This window comes from Dipodomys merriami, unplaced genomic scaffold (assembly GCF_024711535.1).
Source record: "Dipodomys merriami isolate MVZ:Mamm:240054 unplaced genomic scaffold, mDipMer1.0.p SCAF_4, whole genome shotgun sequence".
In the NCBI taxonomy this organism is placed as follows: domain Eukaryota; kingdom Metazoa; phylum Chordata; class Mammalia; order Rodentia; family Heteromyidae; genus Dipodomys; species Dipodomys merriami.
Genome location: NW_027205603.1, coordinates 27,577,581 through 27,604,160, shown reverse-complemented (window position 1 = coordinate 27,604,160; position 26,580 = coordinate 27,577,581). Strand labels below are relative to the sequence as shown.

Sequence of the window (26,580 nt, the reverse complement as noted above, 5' to 3'; positions counted from 1 at the left end):
GTGAAGCAATAAACACAGTTTTGCAGGTATCTTTCTGGTATATTGCTTTACTCTCCTCAGATATATGCCTAATAGTGGTGTGGAGAGTTACAAGGAATGTCTAGTTTTAGTCTTTGAGGAATCTCCATACTGGTTTCTGCAATGGTTATGCTAGTTTACATTCTCACCAATATTGTATGATGTTCCCCTCCCCTTTAAGCATTTGTGTTTTCTGTGTGTGTGTGTGTGTGTGTGTGTGTGTGTGTGTGTGTGTCTGTGTCTGTGTCTGTGTCTGTGTCTGTGTGTCTGTGTCTGTGTGTCTACTTATGTAGTGCCGAGTAATCGAACCTAGGGCCTCATACATGCAAGGCAAGCACAGTGAGCCCCCTTCCCAGCCCTGTTGTTGTATTCTTGATGTCTGACATTGCTAGTCTGACCAGGGTGAAATGAAACCTTAGTGTAGTTTTTATTTTCATTTCCTTTATGACTAAGAATGTTGAACATATATCAGCCATTTGTATTTCTTGTGAGAACATGTCTGGTTCACTTACCTATTTATTAATTGGATTGTTACTTACTTTTTCCTGGAGCAAGTTCTTTCCATATTCTGTATATTAGTTCTTTATCTGTTGAATGCTTACAGAGATTTTCTCCCATTCTTTGAGTTGTCTCTTGGTTCTTTTGTTTTTTGTTTTTGCTGTGTATAACCTTATTTTTTGTATGTTTTTTATTGTGAAAATGTTCAGAGGAGTTACAGTTACATGAGCAAGTTAATGAGTACATTTCCTATTGAGCTTTGTTGCCTCCTCCTTTGTTTCCCCCCTACCATCCCTACCACCCCCCCCAAGGTTGTAAAGTTCATTTTCAATAGTGTTTTGTACATCTCAGTGTTACAATGGGTCAACCTGTATCCTTATTTAAGCATTTTGTTTTTTTTCCCTTCCCTTCCCCGAATTAGTAGAAGTGTATATACAAGATGCAGAAAGCCTTTTTTTCCCAAGACAAAGTACACCTTTTTATTTTATATGGTTAAAATAAAAAATATCCCTACTTCCCCTGAGAAATAGTATAATATCTAAAACACACTTTGATGAACACTGAATATTAAAACACTGACATTATGCAAATGGACTGAATAAGATGAACTAATACATAGTCTAAGAATGTGTCACTGCATCAATATCAGGAAGGAAAAGATTGGACTGATTTTCCTGGTTATTCTCCACTAAGTGGCCTCAGAGAAGAAAAGGCAATGAGGTTACCACCAAAAGAAATGTGTCTGGCATGTTCTTGATGTCTGTTCTCCTTTTTTATTTGATGTAGTCTCATTTGTCAATTCTTGCTTCTACCCTCTGAGCATTTGGAGAATTATTCAGAAAAATAATACCTGTGTGTATATCTTAAAAGTTTTTGTATGTTGTGCTATAGTACATTTAAACTTTCGGATCTTTGAGATTTTGATCCAAATGGAATAGTTTTGTTTGTTTGTTGTCAGTGGTGGTGCCTGAACTCTTGGCCTGGGCGATGTCCCCCAGTTCTTCAGCTCAAGGCTAGTGCTCTACCACTTGAACCACAGCGCCACTTCTGGCTTTTTCTCCTTATGTGGTGCTGAGGAATCAAACCTAAGGCCTCATGCATGTAAGGCAAGCACTCTACCACTGAGCCACCTTCCCAGCCTGAGTTAAAGTTCTTTCAGTCTTTGTCTGAGAGATGGCCAGTTTCTCAGCACTTTGGTTGAAGAGGCTTTTTTCCCATTGTATGAAAAGTTTTTTTACTTCTTAGTAAAAAATTAACTGTGTAGTTTTTTTCCTGCTTGTTTATCACTTTAATCTATTCTGTCATCTATTTATAGACTTGGTACTGTAACATAACAGGAAATATTTTAGTTTTTGTTAGGTGAATAGAGAGCTGTTTATTTTGGGCTATACTATAGAGGCTCTGTTGCATCCCCTGTAAATGGTTGAGGTGAGTGGGTTGGAGTTGGGTGAGCTAGAGCCATACCATCATGGAGATGATGTTGGAAAATCTTGGGGTAGATAGCGAGCATGTAATTGTTTAGGAGTTGCCACAAGATGTGAGATAATAATACTTCATCAGTAATGAGTTTTTTTTTTTATCTTACTGGATTTGGTTAGGGACCATCTTAAATTTCTTATTAAGTATAACTTGAGATGGCTACTTACTTGTCAAATATAGGCAAGGACAGAATCAGCTGTCAAAATGGAAGTTATATAATACTGAATAACAATCATATAACATCCCATCACTTTTGCTGTATTTTATTGATTAGATACATTTCCAGCCTTAAGTATACTGTGGGTAGAAGTGGTAAGCACATTTCACATTTAAAGTAGAGATAGTACAGATATCTGGTATCACATATAAGGTACAGTTTTTATTCCTGTTTATTAGGAGAGTAAACTAAAATCAATGAATAACTTGTCAAAGATTATATAGTTAATGAGGCCAGGCCACCCCCCAGATGGTCTGACTATTATACCCTGGGCTATAGTTCAGGTTGGCCTAGAACTTGCTATCCTTCTGCCTCAGCCTCCTAACTGTTGGGATTACAGATTGTTGTATCACCAAAAGTTACATTTTAAGGACTTAGAAACAGCCCTTTTGGTCTTTTAGTAGAGTAGGCCTGAGTGCTGTGAGTGTATGTACAGGTAGGAAAAGGAAAAACTATTCTTAAGAGATGATAATTTTAATTTTTTTTTTTTTTTTTTTGTCGGCCGTGGGGCTTGAACTCTGGGCCTGGGCGCTGTCCCTCAGCTCTTCAGCTCAAGGAGAGCGCTCTACCACTTGAGCTACAGAGCCACTTCCGGTTTTCTGGTGGTTTATTGGAGATCGGAGTCTCACGGTCTCTCCTGCCCGGGTTGGCTTTGAACCGCGATCCTCAGATCTCAGCCTCCTGAGTAGCTAGGATTACAGGCGTGAGCCACCAGCACCCGGCGATAATTTTAATTTTTAAGGTCACAAACACCTTTCAATCTTCACATTCATAGTCATCATTTAAAGATGATAATTTTAGAGGGAAAAAGAGAAAATGGCTTGGCACCCAGAGGCAGTTTCTCATGCCTTTAATCCTAGCTACTGAAAAAGCTAAGATTTGGATGATTGAGGCTTGAAGCCAGCTCAGACAGAAAAGTCTCCAAGACTCCATCTTTAAAATAGCAAAAATCTGTGCTGGAAGATGGCTTAAGTACCAGGGATAGTATCATCTGAGCAAGAGCAAGGCACTAAGCCCAAATCCTGGTACCAGTGACCAAAAATGGGGAAAGATAATGAAAATGACTACTATTACTGCATGTTATTATTTCTTTGTATAATAATTCAGAAATTTTTCTTTTCTAGTTCTCTGATTTTAACCAATAATGCCATCCAGTTGCCAATATCAAGCACAGCAAACATAAGCCAGTTTTAATCTTTTAAGAAAAGTGGTAGTGCTTTTCATAGTGCCTGACGGTAAGTCACAGTTCAACCTTCCTCTTTTGTCCTTTCCTTCTGTTAACTTATTCTCTAATAGTCATATGGAAAGAACATAAGGAAACATAAGTAGCAGTTTCTCAGATTGGTGTTATAATTTTCATTTGTCTCTGGCATTTTTACGTATTGGTTAAAAATTCTAAACATTTAAATTCATTCCTTTTAAATGTTCCCATGTCTTTTATAGCTGAAGTGTAATTTTATAAACGAGAGTTTAAATTAAAGTATTTAAAATGTTTTCAGCTCTAGACTTGTCCACTTTTATCTATTTAAATAAAGTAATATTTCTATTAGGACTAGAGGTTGCTTTTAGAAGGCACAAGTTTCAGCGATTCTTCTTTTTTTTTTTTTTTTGGGTCCTGTCGTGGGGCCTGTACTCTGGGCCTGGACGCTGTCCCTTAGCTCTTCAGCTCAAGGCTAGCACTCTACCACTTGAGCCACAGCGCCACTTCCGGCTTTTTTCTTTTTGCTTATGTGGTGCTGAGGAATGGAACCCAGGGCCTCAGGCATGCAAGGCAAGCGCTCTACCACTGAGCAACCTTCCCAGCCCCAAGTTTCAGCGATTCTTGGAAAGGATTCTAGCTCCATGTGGAGGTAGAAACACAGGTTAAACCAGGACCCTGAATGGAAAGAATTGCCATTAATTATTTCACACAATTTGAAAGTGATGACTTATTTGCTGTTTAGTTTAACTGAAACACAAATCTGTTTTTAGTTGTTAGGGAAAATGTGGTTTTTTTTTGGGGGGGTGCTTTTAGGAATAAGAAAATACTTATTTATTTAATTGATGGATGCTAAATATGGAATCCAGCCTCACTTATGCTAGGCAAACACCTGCCTGAAAACAAACAATTTTTTCAAGTTTTTCCCCTTTTACTTATCTCATTACTATTTACTTTTTTAGCATAAAGTTTACAAAATTTCCTGGCTAATTATCTTAAACATTGGAACCTGTTGTTATTTACCTGTTTTTTTTTTTGTTGTGGTTTTTTTTTTTTTTTTTTTTTTTTTTTTTTGCAAGTCATGAAGCTTGAACTCTGGGCCCTGGGCCCTGTTCCTCAGCTCTTCAGCTCAAGGGTAGAGTTCTACCACTTGAGCCACAGCGCCACTGGGTTTTCTGGTGGTTTATTGGAGAAAAGAGTCTCATTGTCTTTCCTGCCTAGGCTGGCTTTGAACCACAATCCTCAGTTCTCAGCCTCCTGATATGCTAGGATTACAGGCATGAGCCATTGATGCCCAGCCTGCTATGCCTTAATGACCCTTTTTGAAATTGTTTGTAATATTGACTACTTCTCATGTTTCATTTAAGAGCTGTATCTGAGCAGAGGGTGAGGTATAAACTCACAGAATCCAGAGAAACCATCATGAAGTTATATGTGTTTTTGGTCAACACTGGAACAACTCTGACATTTGATACTGAACTTACAGTGCAGACGTGAGTTGTATTCCATTTACTTTCACTTTTTAGATCTGTGTATATGGGAAGAATTAAAGAAATTTGAAAAAACATTTCTATAATATGGCAAATTTTAAATCTTTTATCTCAACATACATATCCATTCTGCTTTTTGGTCATTTGTTTTTATTTGCTTATTTGATTAAAGTCTTCAGCCTGTTAATGGGAAAATGATTAGTGAGTTTCATATGTCTAACCATATTCTAACTTTTCAGGGATTTCAAATATTTAACTAATGCCTTCCTATACTTAGTTTTTAACTTTTAGAGGAAGGCAAAAATGAATGAATGCATGAATATACAAAGTACCTCTTTCTAATCAGTGGCAATTGTAAACAACCTTTTTTTTTTAATTCATGAAAAGTGTGGCAGACCTTAAGTATGCTATTCAAAGCAAATACAAGATTGCTATTCAGCACCAGGTGCTGGTGGTCAATGGAGGAGAGTGCATGGCTGCAGATCGAAGAGTATGTACCTACAGCGCTGGGACAGTAAGTATCAAAGGCCTACTTTTTTTTTTTTTTGGCAGTTGTAGTCCTTGAACTCTGGGCCTGGGTGCTGTCCCTGAGCTCTTCAGCTCAAGGCAAGTACTCTACCACTTGAGCCACAGGGCCACTTCTGGTTTTCTGGTGGTTTATTGGAGATAGGAGTCTCATGGATGTTCCTGGCTGGGTTGGCTTTGAACCATGATCCTCAGCTCTCAGCCTCCTGAGTAGCTAGGATTATAGGCATGAGCCACTGGTGCCCAATGGGCATACTTTTTTTTTTTAACCCTATTTTCCACTTTACCTCAAAGAGGGAGCTGGGAGTAAATATTAAAAAGTTATTTTTATTTGTTTCATGTATTGAGGGCAATGTACATATTCAAAAGTTACCTTAATCTACTTCATATATTGAGGGAAATGTGCATGTTCAGTATTTTGTAACATTTCTATTTATATTCTGCATTTTTTTATATAGGACACAAATCCAATTTTTCTTTTTAACAAAGAAATGATCTTATGTGAACGTGCACCTGCTATTCCTAAAACTACGTTTTCAACAGAAAATGACATGGAAATAAAAGTTGAAGAGTCTCTTATGATGCCTGCAGTTTTTCACACTGTTGCTTCAAGAACACAACTTGCAGTGGTAAGATAGAAACTTTCCTTAATTTACTAATTAACTCTTCTGGAAAGGATTCAAGTCTAAATAACACAATAATCTAAAAATTACATAGGAAACATGTAAAAAATCTTCAGATCTGAGCCTCCTGAGTAGTTAGGATTACAGGTATGAGCCACTGGTGCCCAGTGAGAATAAGATTTTCTACAAAGCACAATTATGTTCATTCAAGTTAAACCTTTTTTTTAAAAAAAAATTGAGATTAAGTGATTACATAAATTTCACAAATTACACAGTACTATGAGATAGTGAAAGTTAAAGGTCACAAACACATTTTAATCTTAACAGGCAAATTGTCATTATCATGGTCTGTAAAGTTTGTGAATTCTATGAACTTTGAAAATACAATTATTACTTCCACATTAGGAGATATGTACATTTCTTTCCTTTTGCTTAGTGTTAGCGGTTCCCTTTATCCCTCTCATTCCCTCCTTCCATCACTGCCCTTGAGTTGCTTAGTTCATTTTCATCAATGTCCAGTGCAGCTGATGGGCCCTTCTGATGTATATTTTCCCATTTCCCTCTGATTGTGTACCCTCCTCCAAGCTTCCCTCAGATGAGCACATGTATATACCATATATCTGGTCAAGAACATGGAGTCATTTAGAAATAATACAAATTGAGTGGAGATACTTTGTTTCTCATATCCTGTTTACTTTGTCATATCTCCTTGCATTTTGGATTTAACATCCACATATCAGGGAGACCATGTGCTGTTTATCTCTGCTCTTGGCTTACCTCACTCAGAATGTTCCACCTCCATCCATTTCCTTGTGAATGCCATTATTTTGTCCTTTCTAATGGCTGTATAATATTGTATTGTATATAGGTACCACAATTTTTGGATCCATTCATGTGCAGTGGGGCATCTGGGTTGTTTCCATATCTTGGCTATTGTGAACAGTGCTGCAATGAACTTGGAGGTGCATGTGTCATTGTATCCTGATTCCTGTTGCTCAGGGTAGATGCCCAGGAGTGGTATGGATGGGTCATAGGGGAGGTCTGTATTTAACTTTCTGAGGCATCTCCAGACTGTTTTCCAAAGTGGTTGTATTAGTGTACATTCCTGCCAGCAGGAATATACATTCCTGCCACATCCACACCAAATGCGCATTTGTCATTGGCTGAATTTAGGATGTGGGTCATTCTGAATGGGATAAGGTAAGATCTCAGGGTTATTTTTATTTGCATTTCCTTTATGGCCAGGGATGATGAACATTTCCTCATGTGTTTCTTTGCCATTTTTATCTGTTCTGAGAAGTCTCTCTTTAGTTCCCTTGTCCATTTAATGATTGGGTTGTTAGATTTGGGAGGGATTAGTTTTTTGAGTTTCCTGTATATAATGGATATTAGGCCTTTGTCTGATATATTGCAGTAAATATGTTTTCCCAACTAGTTGGCTGTCTTTCTAATTGGGCGGCTATTTCTTTAGCTGTGCAGAAACTTTTTATTTTAAGGTAGTCTCATTTGTGGACTCTCTCTCCAATTTTTTGTGACCCTGGAATTGTGTTCAGGAAGTTCCTGCCTGTGCCTATAAGTTCAAGTGTCTCTCTTACTCTGTCCTTCAGTAGTTTCAGAGTTTCAGGTTTGATGTTAAGGTCTTTAATTGATTTTGAGTTGGTGTTAGTGCATGGTGACAGGTTGGGGTCCACTTTTAGTTTTCTGCATGTGGCCACCCAGTTTTCCTAATACCAACAGTTGAAGAGGCTTTATACTTCTTCAACTGTATGTCTTTGGCTCCTTTGTCAAATATTAGCTGACTATAGGTATGGGATTTTATTTCTGGATCTTCTAATCTTTTCCATTGGTCTTTGTTTCTGTTTTTGTGCCAATACCAAGCTGTCTTTGTTATTATGGCTCTATAGTAGAGCTTGAAATCTGGATTCGTGATCCCTCCTGTGTTCTTTCTTTTGCCTAGAGTTACTTTGGCTGTTCTAGATCTTTTGTTGTTCCATACTCATTTTTGTATTGTTTTCTCTGTTTTAGTAAAGTATGTCTTTGGGATTTTGATGGGAATTGTATTGAATTTGTATATCATTTTTGGCAGTATGGCCATTTTCAGTATATTAATTCTGCCTATCCAAATCAGACAAATGTATATACAAGATGCAGGGTACCAAAAACAAGTACAGGCACAACAGGGGATATACCATAGAGGGAAGATCATACAAAGAAAACAAAATAAAATTACATAGTAGATTTAAAAACAACACAACAAAGAAAGACCTCATGTCCATATCTTGGGGTTCATTTCACTTAACATCATCTTATGTGGTCTATGTACATACCTTTTGGGCTTTTCTCATCTGATAAAATTATCCTAGACATATACTGATTGTTGCGAATGAGGGAAACCATGAGACTTGTATTTCTTTGGGTCTGATTGCTTCACTTAATATGATTTTTTCGAAGTTATTCCATTTCAAAATGGGCACTGTCATTCTTTCTGATGGAAGCATAGAATTCCATTGTATGTATTTACCACATTTTCTTGATCCATTCATCTACTGAGGGGCCATGTGAGTTGGTTCTATATCTTAGCTATAGTGAATAGTGCTGTGATAAGATAGTTGTGCTTGTCCTTTAGTATGGCCTTGTTTGTGGTCATTTGGGTAAATGCCCAGAAGTAGGATTGTGGGGTCATAGGGGAGCTCTATGTGAAGTCTTTTGAGGAAGCTCCATACTGCTTTCCACAGTGGTTGAACAAGTTTATACTCCCACCAACAGTGCAGTAGGATTTCTTTTTTGACCACATCTCCTATAGCATCTGTCATTACTAGATTTCTTGATTCTAGCCATTCTAACTGGGGTGAGGTGGAATCTCAATGTTTTGATTTGCATTTCTTTTATGGTCATTTGTTTTTAAAGACTAGGCCTCCTCCTCTTCCTCCCTCCCACCCCCCCCCACCCCCGGGGGAGGGGCGGGCCTTGAACTCAAGGCCTGAGTCTTGAGCCTTCCTGTGCCTTTGAGCCATGATTCTCAGATCTTATGTTCCTGAGTAGCTAGGATTACAGGCATGAGCCACCAGTGCATGGCCTAAACCTATTTTTAAAAACATTTTTTGTACAGGATGGGGGTTATTGTGACATTTCCAAAGGTATATACAAAACAGTTTCATCAAACTTGTCCCTTCTGTCTCTCTCCATCCATCCATCCCCTCCCCCCAGTTAAACTTCACGGGAAAAAAATATTTTTGTTTTTAAAAATATCTCTATGTAGTTGTACCAATAGGGTTCAAATGAGAAAAATATTATTTTTTTAAATATATATCTTTTAAATTTCAGGCCCATACTTATAACCATTACTGCATTTTGGGAAAGGATAATAATACAAATAATTACATAGTCTTGCTTGCTTGCTTGCTTACTCAAGGCTAGCAATCTACCACTTGAGCCACAGAGCTGGCCTTTTCTGTTTATGTGGTATTGAGGAATCAAACTCAGGGCTTCATGCATGCTAGGCAAATACTCTACCACGCAGCCATATTCCTAGCCCTCTTTTATTTTTTTAAAGCCTCTTATAAGGTTTGAACTCAAGAGTCTGGGTGCTATCCCTGAGCTTTTTTGCTCAAGGCTAGCACTCTACCAGTTGAGCCACAGTGCCACTTGTGGCCTTTTCTATTTATGTGGTATTGAAGAATCAGCATTCCCCAAATCTCAGTCTCCCGAATAGCTAGGATTACAGATGTGAGCCACTGGTGCCCAGCCCTAAAAAGGTTTTGGTTGATATAGTTCTCACATTACTGTAGACATAATCTTCTCCCCTTATCTGTGTTTAGTTTCCAGAGAAGGAATGAATATTTTTCCTACTATATATATTATACACTGACACTTGTCTCCACAGATTATCTGCTGTTCAGTTTATTTGGTCTTTTTTTGTTGTTTGCTTCTTACTGTTTTGTTTTGTTTTGTTGTTTTTTTGGGGGGTCCGGTCATGGGGCCTGAACTCTGGGCCTGGGCACTGTCCCTCAGCTCTTCAGCTGAAGGCTAGTGCTCTACCACTTGAGCTACAGCACCACTTCCAGATTTTTTCTTTTTGCTTATGTGGTGCTGAGGAATCGAACCCAGGGCCTCAGGCATGCAAGGCAAGCACTCTACCACTGAGCCTTTCCAGCCCCCGCTTCTTACTGTTTTTGATAAGGTTTCTCATATACATTCCAGACTGACCTCCATATCAAACTTGAATTTTTTTGGCCAGTCCTGGGGCTTGAAATCAAGGTCCTTGGGCTTCTTTTGCTCAAGGCTAAAACTCTACCACTTTTTTCTGTTTATGCAGTACTGAGGAATTGAACCTAGGGCTTCATGAATGCTAGGCAATTACTTTACCACTAAGCCACATTCCTAGCCCAATAGGAAACTTTTTTGAGACAGGGTCTTAACAGAGTAGGCTGGCTTCAAATTTGCTGTATTCCTTTGTTCCCCTCTGTAGAGATGGATTACCTGTTGGGGGTCACCACACCCAGATTCTTGAATTGCCATTTACCTTTAATATTATTAATTCTAAGTCTTTTAATAGTAGTAAGCCTTCATTTGCATATCTATGTAAAAAATGTCCTAGAAACCAGTGAATTAATAGTATTTATATTAAATAAAAACGTAACTTAATAAACACTGGTTTTGATTAGTAAAATCCTTAGGACTTTGTTTTATGTATATGATGGATCTATGCATTCAAATAATGGAAATGAGATCACATTACTTAATTGGAACAGGATGAAAAAGATGTTCTTTGTTGTGAGCAGAAGAGGGTATTAACATGGATGCAAGAGGTGATCAGGCACCTTAGCTTAACTGAGGAAGCAGTAGGCTTTTGTTTGACTTTCTTGTGATGGGCCAAAGTTTGGTAATTGTCTACCAATCATGGGCATACTTTCAGAAGATGTTTTCTTTCCTATGTGTTAAGTATTTTGGCCTTGTTGGTCAAATAGAAGGTAGTGACTTAACCCATAAATTGATCCTGTTGCTGATATCATAATCCTAGATAACGAACTTATTTTAAGGCTCTAGCCAAAAACTGTTGAGTTCCTCCTGTTGCTGACATTATCATCTTAAATCTTTTCTCATCATTTAGTCTGGGCCTTAGGATGAGGACTAAAAACTGATACTCAGTGCTTGAGTTTATGAGAGTTATTTGTGAAAGTCCTGTTAATCAAACAACATGGAAGGTAAATAACTTCCTAAAAATGCATTTAATAAACCTTAAAAACAATCTTAAAGTGCCTTTTTGTTGGTAGTTTTGGTATTTTTTTTGAAGTCCTAGGGATTGAATTTAGGGCCCCATTTACATTATTTTCAAGGTAGGGTCTTGATTTATGCCCAGGCAGTCCTCGGCTGTATTTTTTCTACTTTTGCTTTTTCAAATGAGCTCATCTGTGTGCTTCCCCATAAATAGCTGGCTTAACAGTTATACACTGTTGTGCCCATGGTTGGTTGAGATGGAGTCTCTTGAACTTTTCTTCCCCGTCAGTCCTGAAACCACGGTTCTGGAGTCTCTGCTGCCCAGCTAGCTAGCATTAGAGGTTTGAGCAACTGCATCTAGCCCTAAAGTTTTGAGATGACAAAATTTTAAAAGAGCCATCTGTCTGCCTGCAAAATTTCTTGTACCCCAAAATGATGAAAATATCAATTGTCTAATAAATTCATGCTCCACGGATACACTATATACTATAATGTGGATAACATGATACTTTGTAAGAAGTGGCATTGCAAATTCTAAGAAATAATAAAGAAATATCCTGACATCTGGTGGTGCAAGGTGACAAGGGAAAAAGCCAGGCTTGTGCCTCTGTTTTAACTTTGCCTTCTGCTTCTGTTTTTGTTGTAGTTTTAATGTGGTTGTATTTAATTCTACTTCCAGCAACAATGTGTTTTCTACTTGCTCAGCAGACTCACTGATAATTGGTTTATTTGATACTTTTAATTTTAGCTATTGTGCTGGATATGTAGGGAGTGATCTATTATTTTAGTCTAGTTCATTTCTTTTTGTGTTTGTGTGTTGGTCCCGGGGCCTGAACTCTAGGCCTGGGCACTGTCCCTTAGCTCTTCAGCTGAAGGCTAGTGCTCTACCACTTGAACCTCAACCCCACTTCTACCACTCTACCACTGAGCCACTAGTTCATTTCTAGGTTACTGAGCATGAGAATTTTTTTTAATATATGAATCCTTTGGATATCCTTTTTGTGAGCTTATTGTCAGGTGTCTCAACTTATCATTTGGATTAATCATTTTCTAACTTTTATATACACTTAAATAATCCTTGGTTATTTCTACTTTGTTTTTGTTTTTGTTTTTTGGGTCCAGTCTCAGGCCTTAACTCTGGGCCTGGGTGTTGTCCCTCAGCTCTTCAGCTCAAGGCTAATGCTCTACCACTTGAGCCACAGCGCCACTTCCGGCTTTTTTTTTTTTTTCTGCTTATGTGGTGCTGAGGAATCGAACCCAGGGCCTCAGGCATGCAAGGCAAGTGCTTTACCACTGAGCCACCTTCCCAGCCCTCTACTTTGTTTTATACAAGAACCTTCTAGTGGTTTTTTTTTTTTTTTTTGCTATTTAAAAATGTATTTATATTTATTGTTATTATAAAAGTGATGTACAAAAGGGTTGCGTTTACATAATTCAGATAAGTTAGGTACATTTCTTTTTTGTTGTTGTTGTTGAACTCTGGCCCCGGTTACTGTCTGTCCCTGAGCATTTCAGCTCAAGGCAAACCACTTGACACAGTGCAGCTTCTGGTTTTGTGGTTTTTAATTGTAGATAAGAATCTCAGGGAATTTTCTGCAGTGCCTCGCTTTGAACCACGATCCTGAGACCTCAGCCTCCTGAGTAGCTAGGATTACAGGGATGAGCCACCAGCCACCTGGCTAGGCACATTCCCTTTAGACAGTATTGCCCCATCCCTTGGGCTCTCCCAGTCTTTCTCACATCCCTACCCTCAAGTTGTGTAGTTCATTTTCTTGAGTACCACTGCTTCATTTCTAGTATGTTTTATTTGTTTTAAGCATACTTACGATAAATTCCTAAAAGAGGAATCATTATACCAAATGATGATAAAGGTAGTTAATTCTGAGTTGCCCTCTACAAATAGTTCTACCATCATATACTTCCCACATGCAATGAATAAATATTTGTCTTCCTACTCTCCCACAGAGGATACTAACAAACTCAGTGATAGTTTATTGTAATTTATTTTTGCTTGAATATCTTCTCAGAGGCTTATTCACATTATATTTCTAGTTGTTGTCAGTATGTCTTTTCCTACTCTTAGTCCTCTTTTATTAAAAGTGTTCTGCATTTTCCCTGTCTGATTTGTAGAAATTTCATATTCAGGAGAAAGCTAAGACCCTGTATTCATCAATTTCCTTGACCATTTCCATTTGTGTTGTGTTTTGTTCATGTGGGAATATATTTTTTATTTTCTATTTCTCAAACTTCTTTTCTTGTGGTGCCAAAGATTGAACTAAGGACCTCTTAAAATGATTCAAATATTCTAGTATATGCAGCTCCCTCCTCCCCTGCCTCTTTTTTGTGGTAGTTCTAGGGGTTGCATTCATCTCCTAGTCACTGTCTCTTAGCTTTTTTACTCAAAGCTAGCTCTTTACCACTTGAGGCACACCTCTACTTGCAGCTTTTTGGTGTTTTCTTGGAGATGAGTCTCACAGGCTTCTGCCTGACCTGTTTTCTAATCAATTCTCAGATCTCAGTCTCCTGTGTAGCTGGGATTACAGGTGTAAGCCACCAGGCCCCCCACCCCCACCCCTGCAGCTCATTAACCCATTTTTTCCCTCCTTATGTTTTATCTCAAACTTAGACTTCTTAAAAATCAAAAATGTCCCCCTTCATTTATGCACTGTTGTTATAGTTTTTATATAACTTAAATTTTGATACCTCTATTTTTATTCAGCTTGCCATAATCTTATATTTACCACTTAATTGATAACCACTTATTAAATAATGTATCTTTTCTCTACCCAAAATACTAACATATCCTGTAGTAAATTTCAGTATGTAAATAGTATCATATTTGTGTCTTCAGTAGCACACTATATTGCCACTTCAGTGTTTGTGGTGCTGTTAAAACAATTTTTCTTCATTTTATGGTATTTTGACATTTTAGGTTCTCTACATTTATTTTTCCATTTAAAAGTATGACACTTCATTTTTTTAAGTTTTCAAAATTTTGTCATTAACCAAATTTTGTTAATAACAAAGGGGTTTCAATTCTAGAAGTCAGGTTAATGCAGTTTGATCAGTGTTACATCTTCTATCATTCTCCTCCATCTGAAATTACTTTTTTAAATTGAAGCTGTTATTTTTGTTTGTTTGTTTAATGTATTGGTACAGGGACTTGAACTCAGGGCCTCCAGCTCTTGCTAGGCCTTTTCTGCTTCAGGCTGGCTTTTCCCATTTGAGCCACACCTCCACTTCCAGCTTTTTATTGGCTTCTGGGAGATAAAGAGTAGTCAGAGACTTTGTTTCCCAGACTAGCTTTGAACCACAGGTTTGAATCCTCAGATCTCAGCTTCTTGAATAAGAAGGATTACATGTGTGAGCTGCCTAGCACTCTAGCACTTGAGCCACAGGACCATTTTCAGCCTTTTCTGTTTATGTGGTACTGAGGTATTGAACCCAGGACTTCATGCAAGCACTCTACCACTAAGCTACATTCCCAGCCCATTCTTGTGTTTTTAACTTTATATATAGGAAGGCTGTTGACTTGTACATTTATACATATATATACTCATTCTTTTTTATTTTAACCAGACCTGGGCCTCAAATTCAGGGCTGAGTGGCTTTAAAAGCTCAAGGCTATTATCATTCTGTCACTTGAGTCACACCTCCACTGTGGCTTTTTTGTGGTTTATTGGAAAATAGTCTCCTGGACTTTGCTGCCTGGGCTGGCTTCCAATTGTGACCCTCAGATCTCAGCATCATAAATAGCTATGGTTACAGGCCACTGTTCACCTGGCCTAATTTTTGCTTTTTTAAATGAAAAGTGCATGTTCTGAACCTTTGCATTATCTATAATTATTTTTTGGTAAAGTTTTGGTAGCATGAAAATTTCAGGTTCAGCGTTGCTGCTCTGGAAAGAAGAATTGGGCTTGTTTTAGGGGACAAATGATGTAAAATGGGCTAAATAGTCAAGGGAAATTTTATGTGGGTTTTTGCATGGAAGACTTATAAGAATATGTCTACTACCATCTTGTCCTGCTCACCTAGTATTCTTATTTAGGCTAGAGTTTTTCTTTTGAAACCTCTTGATTGTTTGGGGCCTGTTGTGCTTTTAGCGGAGGGAGATGCTGTAATATTGAAGTTAGACTGCATTTGGTGGCACAGGTCTGCAATCTTAGCACTCAAGGAGATTCTTGAGTTTGTGGCCAAAACAGGCTAGATCTTCTCTCTCCCTGCCCCGGTTTAAAGAAGGATTATTGTAATGTTAGAAACTCTGTAACAATCTTAGTAACTTCCCTTTAATAAGCAAATTTGTCAGTGGTTTAATTCTTATTTTTCATAGAATGGAGTTAAAAATCTCAAGTTAGTTAATAATATTACCATTTAAATTTCCTGTCATTTGAATATTTAATTTTTTAAAAATTAGCATACATTAATTATATTAGGGGATTTTAAGATATTTCCATACAAGCATATAATGTACCTCATCAGCCTTATCTATTGTGTTTCTTTTTTCATGTATGTGTTTTCAAATAGTGTCTACATTGCTTTCTAATAGTTTATGCTTCATAAATACTTTATTCTTTGGAGTGAATTTCAGACATCTGTTCTGAAGATATTGCAGTTTACATAAAATATTTTCAAGAATTTGATAGTTTCTAGGAATTCATAGTTTCTAGGATAATATGTTTTAATAATTGATAATATGTTTTAAGTTCTTAGTTTTCACCTCTTGTTTTTTATTTTTTATTTTTTTAATTTTAATTTTTATTGTAAAAATACTGTACCAGGGAGGTTACAATTACATGGGGGTCACCTCTTGTTAAAATACGTTTTTGTTGCTCTTGGTGTTCATTGTTTTTTGTGAGACAGGGTCTTAGGCTATCTTCTGACTCAGAATCCTCTTGTCTTCGCCTTCTTTGTGCTGGCATTACAGGTGTGATTCACTGAAGCCCATCTCGAGAGAGAGAGAGAGAGAGAGAGAGAGAGAGAGAGAGAGAGAGAGAGAGAGTGTGTGTGCGTGCGCGCGCGTGCGTGTAAGATTGTTTTTAATAACTATGTCTACCTTAAGGTATTTCTGTAAAGGATGGTAGCCTTTAGTACAGCATATAATAGTTATTATTCAAATTATTGACATCATCTACTGTTTTCAACAAGTAACAGCTAGTATCCTTCTATTGATCTTTCCATAAGATAACTGTTCCGGACTTATCAGTGTTTAAATCTGTTACATTTATATTTTAGGCTTTTCTTTTTTTTTAAAGTTGGTCATGGGACTTGAACTAAGGGCTTGGGTGCTATCCTGGCGTTTTAGTGCTCAAGGCTAGCACTCTAGCACAAGAGCAACAACTCTACTTTGACATTTTATTTTGTGCTTAATTGGAGATTATAGTCTCATAGGCTTTCTTGCCTGGGATGGCTTCCAATTGTGATCCTCAGATCTCAGCCTCATGAGTAATTAGGATTTATGTGTGAGCCACTGACACTGGCTATCTGTAGGCTTTTTTTAACAATAAAAATGAAACACTTACTGAGCTATAACTTAGGAGTAGAGTGCTTGCTTGATTAGCATGCATTGCTCTCCAGTACTGCAAAAATACCAAAAGCAACACTTTATTTAAAATGTGCTTAGAATTCATGCTGACAATAGATTTTATGTATACTTATGCACATGTGCATAAAAGCCATTGCTTTTGTTTTTCTTTTTTCAATATAGGAAATGTATGAAGTTGCCAAGAAACTTTGTTCTTTTTGTGAAGGTCTTGTCCATGATGAACATCTTCAACATCAAGGCTGGGCAGCAATCATGGCCAATCTGGAAGACTGCTCAAATTCATACCAGAAGCTACTTTTCAAGTTTGAGAGTATTTATTCAGATTATTTGCAATCCATAGAAGACATCAAGTTAAAACTTACTCAGTATGTTTCTCATTAAATTGATAATCTTTCTTTGAAATAGTTTTGGTCCTTATATGTTAAGTTTCTTAGAGATTATATATTTGTTTAAGTCACCTTTTATGAGTGTTAGCATCATTCTTTATTGGTTGTAGTTATTAAAAGTACATGATTGTTGGGCTAGAAATGTGGCTTAGTGGTAGGGTGCTTGCCTAGCATGCTTGAAACCCTGGGTTCAATTCTTCAGTATCATGTACACAGAAAGTCAGAAATACCATTGTGGCTCAAGTGGTAGAGTGCTAGCCTTGAGAAAAAGAAGCTCAGGGACAGTGCCCAGGGCCTGAGTTCAAGCCCCAGGAATGACAAAAAAAAAAATACATGTTTGTAAATTTATAATTTATGCATGATTATATTTAGCTTTATTTTAACATATATTATGTCTACATTCCTATATTTGAGTTATTTTATGAACAATATTCATCGTATTTTTAGAGAATCAAACTTAGTACATTGCTAGGCAAAATACTGGATCACTGAGCTATCTACCTAGCCCTGAACTCATTTATAAAATTTTTTGTTTCTCACTTAATATAGAAAAGGTAAACATAAAAATAAGACATCTAATCAGAGTGGCAAAATTATTAGACAGCAAGCAAAACAAAGATGTAATTTTTTTATTAGCTTACATTAGTTACACAGAATGGCACTTCATTTTTACATTCGCATATAGGTTTACAGTATATTCCAATCAGTCTTACCCTATATATCTTTCTCTCTTTCCTTCTTCCCCACTTCCCAAAAGAAAGTGATTTTTAAAATATTGTCAATCTAGTAAAGAAAATGGAATGACTTTAGCCTTCCCTTATGGTAGCTTTCTGTTTTTGTTTTTGTTTGTTTGTTTGTTTTTGTGGTATTAAGGTTTGAAGAGAAAGCCTTATGGATTGCTAGGCAGACACTATAGCAGAGCTGTTTTTCAAGCTCAGAATTTATTATATAGTAGTAAATGTAATGTCATATTTGTAGAGAAAAGGCTTGTAATGTAAAAATACAGCAATAATATCCTTCCCTAGGTTTTATTAAAATTTTTCCATTTTTGGTATTGTTATTATTTGTACTGCTAAAGGTCAAACCTGGGATTTCATGCATGCTACTAGGCAAGCACTGAACCTCTGAACTATACTCCTTCTCTCAGTACCTCTCTCTCCACTTCCCTCTCCCTCTCCTTCTCTTCATTTTGTTCTTCCCTCCCTTTGAATTATCTCTCCTTTGTCACGTAACTATTTAGATAGATTTTGGCCTTAAGAGAGAAAAGATAATTGAGAGAAAAGATAATGAATAATTAAGACTAGAAGGATCTTTTTAAGTTTATTATAATAACCTTTTCAAGTAGTGGTTTTTTGTAGTTACTAATTATGCTAATTTGTACTGTTTTATGTATGATTTCATAATAGTCCTATGTCTTTTTTTAAAACTATGTTTGAGATGTAATGAATCTAAGAATTACCTTAACATAATAATCACTAATTTTGGGGATCTGTTGTAGTTTAAATGGTACCAAGCATGAAATCCTAAACAATAATTGGTATAGCTTAAACTTTGAAAAAAAATCTTATCTGAGTGACTACTATGGTAAATGTTTATAAATGTGAATTTTTCTTTTTTTCTTACTTCCCCCCCCCCCCCCCCCCCCGCCCTTCGTTCGTGGGGCTTGAACTCTGGGCCTGGACACTGTCCCTTAGCTCTTCAGCTCAAGGCTAGCGCTCTACCACTTGAGCCACAGCACCACTTCTGGATTTCTGAGTGGTTTATTAGAGATAAGAATCTCATGGACTTTCCTGCCAGGGCTGGCTTTGAACCTTGATTCTCACATCTGAGCCTCCTGAGTAGCTCGGATTACAGGCATGAGCCATTAGTGCTTGGCTAAATTTGAATTTTTCTGTATTTTTGTGCTCATTCTGAGGCACAAAATTTAGGGACTAAGTGCTGTCCCTGAACTTTCTTGCTCAAGTCTAACCCTGACACTTAAACCACACCTCCACTTCTGGTTCTTTAGTGGTTAATTTGATATGAAAGTCTTATAGACCTTCCTGCCCAGTCTGGTTTCAAACCAGAATCCTGAGGTATTAGCCTTCTGAGTACCTAGGATTGCAGCCATGAGCCCCTGGTACCCAGCTTGAATTTATTTTGATAAGATATTTTATAAGCTGGGTGCTAGGGGCTTATACCTATAATTCTGTCTCCTTAGAGGCTAAGCACTGCGTATTGTGGTTTGAAGCCAGTGTGTTCAGAAAGGTCTATGAGACTTTTTTTTTTAATTGTAAATATGAGACTGTTAATAACTACCAAAAAAGCTGGAAGTAGAGCTGTAGCTCAAGTGATAGAGCACGTTATCCTTAAGCACAAAAGCTCAGGTACATTACCGAGGGTTTAAGCACTAGGACACACTCTCTCTACACACACACACACACACACACACACACACACACACACACACACACACACACACACACACACACACACACACACACACACACACACACACACACACACACACACACACACACACACACACACACACACACACACACACACACACACACACACACACACACACACACACACACACACACACACACACACACACACACGACCCACAGCACCACTTTCCAGCTTTTTTTTCTTTTTGCTTATGTGGTGCTGAGGAATTGAACCCAGCCCCCACTAAAGGGTTTTTTCTGCAGTGTTTTTTTTTTGTTGTTGTTGTTGTTGCTGGCTTGTTTGGTTTTTGCTAGTCTTGGGGCTTGAATGTAGGGCCTAGCTTTGGCACTGTCCTTTGAACTGATTTTACTCAAGTTTATCACTCTACCAATTGAGCCATAGCACCACTTCAGCCTTTTCTGTTAATATGGTACTGAGGAATCCTAGGGCTTCATGCATGATTGGCAAGTCCTTTACCATTAAGCCCACAATTCCATCCTGTAAATGTTTGATTAATGCATATTATCCTAGTCTGGCATAAAATAGCTAGTTTATTATTAATGAGTGTTTCAATTTGGTAGTGATAACCTGTCCACTTAGCAGCTAGCTCATGAATTGGTTTAAGTATGATAATAAATGTGCTAAGGTTTGTGTGTGTAATGAGAGTTCATTCAAAGATGACCAGAGAGGTCTTACTATTTTACTGACAGATCTTTTATATTTTAAGTTTAGGAACTGCGGTTTCAGTAATGGCCAAGATTCCACTGTTGGAGTGTCTAACCAGACATAGTTACAGGGAATGTTTGGGAAGACTGGATTCTTTAAATGAACATGAAGGCTCAGAAAAGGCTGAGATGAAAAGATCTGCTGAATTGGTGCTCTCTCCTGATATGCCTAGAACAACTAACACATCCTTGTTAACCTCATTTCACAAGTCATTGGAACATGTAGCTTCAGATGCCACAGATGCTGAAAGTGATAGAGAAATTAAGGAATCTTGTCAAAGTACGATCCAGCAAGATGAACCTTCAGTAGCTGCTAAAGACAGTGATTTGCCCTTTTTTAATGTTTCTTTGTTAGATTGGATAAATGTTCAAGATAGACCTAATGATGTAGAATCTTTGGTTAGGAAATGCTTTGATTCCATGAGCAGGGTAAGTAATACTAATATATTAATGCTAGCATTTATTTTATGAAAACTGTTCTTTGCATTGGAACTTCATAGGTTGAATTAGATTTATGTAACTATTAACCCAAATCATGAAGTAACTAAAATTACTGAAGATTATTTGAGATATAAGCCTAATTTTTATTGCAATGAGGATTTACTTAGTAAATTGCAGTGAAGTACTTTTAAATATTCCATATTATTTAAAAGGTAAGGCACTTTGATCTTATTCAATTTTATAATTAAATCCGCTCCATAAGTAGGTCCAAAATGAAGTCAGAAAGGAAATTGATGACGGTACATGTTTTAGTGCTATGTAATATTAATATCTTGAAGATTTCTCTTGTCAGAATATAATGGCTAAAATATTTTTACTTTTATTGAGTGATAGATAAGAGGTTTATCTTTAATTCTTTATTCTTAATCATTATTTAGAGAAAGCAAACTCATTGTCTAGAATAGCTGGAAAAAGCACATACTTGATTAAGTTTATAAGACATAGATGTAAAATCTTTAAAAATGTTTCTTTTTATTTATTTTTTTAATTGTGAAAATACTATACAGAGGGGTTACACTTACATGGGCAAGATAAAAGTTTCTTTTTAGTATCTACTTCCTGATGACATCCAAAAAAGGGAAGGTATTTCATTGTATTACATGGAATTTATTAGAGAAATATTATTGTCAAATTGGTGAAAGGTAGGCTAATATTACCACTTGAATAAACTAAATATTCCATTTCTGGTTCTGGATAATCAACTGTATCAGTGAGACCAGCATAACTGTGGTATGGCTCAAGTGGTAGGAAGAGTTCCTGCTACCAAGCAAGGAAGTGGCCCTGAGTTCAGACACCTCCTTCACTCCAAACATGAAGTTGGCTTTGAGTTTTCATATTTAAAGTGAAAATCTAGCAAAATCATTGGTTTTACTTTGCTTATTTTTTTTTGGGGGGGGGGGAGGGGTGTTCCGGTTGTGGGGCCTGAACTCTGGGCCTGGGCACTGTCCCTTAGCTCTTCAGCTCAAGGCTAGCACCACTTCCGGCTTTTTTTTCTGCTTATGTGGTACTGAGGAATCAAACCCAGGGCCTCATGCATGCAAGGCAAGCGCTCTACCACTGAGCCACCTTCCCAGCCCTTACTTCTTTGCTTTTGTATGACAGGGGGATGGGAAAAAAAAATAATCCTCTATTGGTTTCATGATGCATATTTAAAACCAATTATACCTATTGAAAACAAAAGTTAGCTAAACTATTTCAACTAAGTATTTTTTTCTTGGTATTAATAGTGACTTTTCAAAAATGGAACTGGACATGAGTTTTATATCTAATTTGAGATGGCTCACAGTTCAAAACCAGCTCATCGCCAGATGCTGGTGGCTCACACCTGTAATCCTAGCTACTCAAGAGGCTGAGATCTGAGGATCACAGTTCAAAGCCAGCCCAGGCAGGAAAGTCCAAGAGACTCTTATCTCCAATAAACCACCAGGAATCCAGAAGTGGCACTGTGGCTCAAGCAGTAGAGCACTAGCCTTGAGCTGAAGAGCTGAGGGACAGTTCCCAGGCCTAGAGTTCAAACCCCATGGCCAACCAAAACACAAAAACAAAACAAAAAAAGAGTCTCAAGGACTTTCCTGCCAGGGTTGGCTTTGAACCAGGATCCTCAGACCTTAGCCTTCTGAGTAGCTAGGATTACAGGTGTGAGCCACCAGCGTCTGGCGATGAGCTGGTTTTGAACTGTGAGCACCCAATGTATATTCTTAAATTTTGTACAATTCTCTAGTGTTTTCTTTATTAGCATATTTACCATACTCTTGATTTTTCCTTTAAAGTATAACTTAGATATTTCATGTATTTTTCTTTTAGGTCTTTATCACTTCTGTATCTGATTCTTCATATCAAAATAATATGAAATATAACTTAAACTCTTTCCTGAAATTTTTGTTTATATGTATTTGCTTGTCATTTAGCTTGATCCAAAGATTATTCAACCTTTTATAAAGGAATGCCGTCAAACTATTGTCAAACTTGATAATCAGAGTATGAAAGCTATTAAAGGGCTTGAAGATAGACTGTATGCCTTGGACCAGATGATTGCTAGCTGTGGCCGGCTGGTGAATGAACAGAAAGAGCTTGCTCAGGTACCTATTTCTGACCTCTTTGAATAAAAATATAAAAACTTGTGTTTGCCTTTATAAGTACTGAATTTACTATGGCCATTTGTTACATTCCATGTTGTAATGAATAAATACTTGTTCTTTTCTCTCTCTCTTTTTTTGGGGGGGGTGGGAGTTAGTTGTGGGGGCTGAACTCTGGGCTTGGATGCTGTCTGTCCCTCAGCCCTTCAGCTCAAGGCTAGTGCCCTACCACTTAAGCTACAGTACCACTTCTGGCTTTTTTCTGTTTATGTGGTACTGAGGAATCAAGCCTTGGGCCTCATGCATGCGAGGCAAGCACTCTGCCCTGAGCCAACTTCCCAGCCCCAAAATACTTGTTCTTCCTGGTTGAATTTGATGAGGTATATAGTTAGCTAAGAATATTTTAGATAAACGTTGAAATATAAATCATGAATGTGTTTACTGGGAATCCTCCTAACCTTAAATGGAGTGAATTAAACATGTTTATGTAAATAACTATATTTCTTTTGGTCGTTATTTGGGTTGATGCATCTTTGTTTACATATGTAGACCAGTATTTCATTAGGAACACTAGTAAATAGTGAGAAGAACAATTTTCTCTTTATTGTAATATACTTTCCCTGGCTTGTCATACACCTGATTTTTTTGTTGTTCAATTTTTTTTTTTAATTGGTTGTAGTGTTTGAACTCTGGGTCTTGGCACTGTCCCTCAGCTCTTCAGCTTAAGGCTAGCGCTCTACCACTTGAGGCAAAGTGCAACTTCTAATTTTCTGGTGCTTAATTGGAGATAAGGGTCTCAGATCCGGGTGCTGGTGGCTCACACCTGTAGTCCTAGCTACTCAGGAAGCTGAGATCTGAGCATCACAGTTCAAAGCCAGCCCGGGCAGGAAAGTCTATGAGACTCTTATCTCCAATAAACCACTAGAGAAGCAGAAGTGGCGCAGTGGCTCAAGCGGTAGCGCACTCACCTTGAACTGAAGAGCTGAGGGATAGCACCCAAGCCCAGAGTTCAAGCCCCACGACTGACCAAAAAAAAAAAAAGAGAGAGAGAGAGAGAGAGAGAGAGAGAGAGAGAGAGAGAGAGTCTCAGGGACTTTCCTGCCCAGGCTAGCTTTGAACCGTGATTCTAAGATCTCAGTCTCCTGAGTAGATAGGATTACACTCATGAGCCACCAGTGCCAGGCTTCTGAAATTCATTTTGATAAATGTTAATTTTATATGGTTAGAGGGACAGAGGGACAGAGGCGGCATTTCACATTTGTATTCCCCCCCTCTAAAGTATCCTGTTTTGGTTCTTTGAATGCTTATAGTTCAGTATAATTTATCTTGTCCCTGTGTATTTTAGCTTCTGAATATGAGAGAAAACACATGCCATTTGTCTCTGAGCTAGGCTTACCTCACTTAGTTCTTCTAGGTCTATCATTTCCCTGCAATTGATTGACATAATATTCTTTTTACTGGCTGTGTAAAATTCCATTGTGTATAGGTTCCACATTTTTATGTACCCCCTAATCTATTGTAGGTCTACTGTGTTGTTTTCATAACTTCACTATTGTGGGTTCAAGGAATTTTTTTGTTTGTTTGGCATTGTTAGGAATCATGATAGATAAGTGTTCTACCACTGAACTACATGTTTAGTTATAAGGGGAATTTAAAAATCTTATTTGAAAGTATAATAATTCGTTTAACCAATAATTTTCTCATAACTGTATGTCCATGTCATTCATAAAAGACAATTACATGTTAAAATTTTTTTCTGAAGGGATTTTTAGCTAATCAGATGAGAGCTGAAAATTTGAAGGATGCATCTGTATTACCTGATTTGTGCCTGAGTCATGCAAATCAGTTGATGATTATGTTGCAGAATCATAGAAAATTGTTGGACATTAAACAGAAGTGTACTACTGCCAAACAAGAACTAGCAAATAATCTGCATGTCAGACTAAAGTAAGTGATCCTGTCATATAATTTAGGATCTTTATAGTTACTGCTTATTTTTCAGTAGTATTATTTTTTCCCTACTGCAGTATTGAAATTTTGATTACCTGGGGGTAAAAAGCCATAGAACTTTTACATCTTACTTTCCATAGCTTAAATTATTTTTCACAAACTTTTGAGTCTGCTGAAAATAATGAATTTTGTTCTGTAGGTGGTGTTGCTTTGTGATGCTTCATGCTGATCAGGATGGAGAGAAATTGCAAGCATTGCTCCGCCTTGTAATAGAACTGTTAGAAAGAGTCAAAATTGTTGAAGCTCTTAGTACAGTTCCTCAAATGTATTGCCTAGCTGTTGTTGAAGTTGTAAGGAGAAAAATGTTCATTAAACACTACAGAGAGGTATGCAGTATGAATTGTTTTAACTCACTATGTACATTAATGATTTGTATTGCTATTAATATAAAGTTTTCTGCTCTTAGTGGGCTGGTGCTTTAGTTAAAGATGGAAAGCAGTTGTATGAAGCCGAAAAGTCCAAAAGAGAATCCTTTGGGAAATTATTTAGTAAGTTTTTTCCAGTAATATCTATTCATTATTTATCTATTTATTTATTTGTTGTGGGGCTTGAACTTGAGGTATGGGTGCTGCCCCTGGGCTTTTTTACTCATGGCTAGAACTCTACCACTTTGAGGTACAGTCTACTTTTTAAGTGGTTAATTGAAATAAGAGCTTTGTATACCTGCCTGGATTGACTTTGAACCATGATCCTTAACATCTAATCCTTCTGAATAGGATTACATGTGAGAGCCACCAACACCAGACTTTGTTTACAATTTTTAATGAAACAATTTTTATTGCATAAATGTGAATTACTTACAGAATTGTACTATATGTATGCGATAGTAACTAGCATTGAAATTTAGAGAAACATTTGTTTTAAAACCTGTAGAGATGTTCAGTTTTAATTATGGAATGTGTCGTGTTTTGTAGTAGTTTGTCAAACCTGAGAAAATTTTTTATTTTCAAGTTCTAAAATAACTGTTGTTAATTTCTTTACACAGGGAAGTCTTTTTTAAGAAACCGTCTGTTTAGGGGACTGGACTCCTGGCCCCCTTCCTTTTGTGTATGTATATTCTATCTGTGGCTAAATTTGTATAATTTTTTTTTTTTTAGAAGTAGAGGCATAGGTGGGGAATGTGGCTTAGTGGTAGAGGGCTTGCCTAGCATGCATGAAGCCCTCGGTATGATTCCTCTGTACCATATAAAAAGGAAAAGCGTGAAGTGGTGCTATGGCTCAAGTGGTAGAGTGCTAGCCTTGAGCAAAAGAAGCTCAGGGACAGTGCTCATGCCCTGAGTTCAAGTCCCAGGATTGGCCAAAAAAAAAAGTAGAGGCACATATCAGAAACAGAATTACTTGCAACTTTATTAAATCAGTGGAGAGATGTTTTTTGACTTCAGAAGTTAGCAGGAATGAGTTTTAAGATGTATTTCTAATTTTTTTCAATCACAGTTTTATATTAATAGCTCCTATTGTATGTACTATTAAGATTGGTAGGATTAGTTGACCTTTTTTGCCTACCTACTTTCCATTTTCTCTTTCCTCATTCTTTCTTCCCAAGCTTTACCTCTTCTATACCATTTTGTCTCCTGTACCTTACTGGCTTGGCAAATCAGAATGGGATGACTCTTCAATAAGTCTTCATTGGAATTAAATAGTGG

General features: G+C 37.3%; 1 protein-coding gene across 5 annotated transcripts in view; it reads left to right on the top strand.

Moving 5' to 3' along the window:
• The window catches only part of Rb1cc1 (RB1 inducible coiled-coil 1), an 81,404-nt gene that overhangs the window by 21,857 nt on the left and 32,967 nt on the right, over positions 1 to 26,580 (top strand). For 4 of the 5 annotated variants that reach the window (XM_069990709.1, XM_069990708.1, XM_069990707.1 and 1 more), the window contains exons 2-12: positions 3,337 to 3,447; positions 4,778 to 4,903; positions 5,288 to 5,414; positions 5,884 to 6,054; positions 16,970 to 17,172; positions 20,354 to 20,780; positions 22,760 to 22,930; positions 24,690 to 24,874; positions 25,077 to 25,263; positions 25,344 to 25,425; positions 25,923 to 25,984. In XM_069990709.1, the coding sequence (XP_069846810.1) occupies positions 4,833 to 4,903; positions 5,288 to 5,414; positions 5,884 to 6,054; positions 16,970 to 17,172; positions 20,354 to 20,780; positions 22,760 to 22,930; positions 24,690 to 24,874; positions 25,077 to 25,263; positions 25,344 to 25,425; positions 25,923 to 25,984 (1,686 nt within the window). In that variant the 5' untranslated portion in view covers positions 3,337 to 3,447; positions 4,778 to 4,832. Of the gene's footprint in view, positions 1 to 3,336; positions 3,448 to 4,777; positions 4,904 to 5,287; positions 5,415 to 5,883; positions 6,055 to 16,969; positions 17,173 to 20,353; positions 20,781 to 22,759; positions 22,931 to 24,689; positions 24,875 to 25,076; positions 25,264 to 25,343; positions 25,426 to 25,922; positions 25,985 to 26,580 lie in introns of those variants that run through there. The other variant, XM_069990710.1, reaches the window with a different exon arrangement.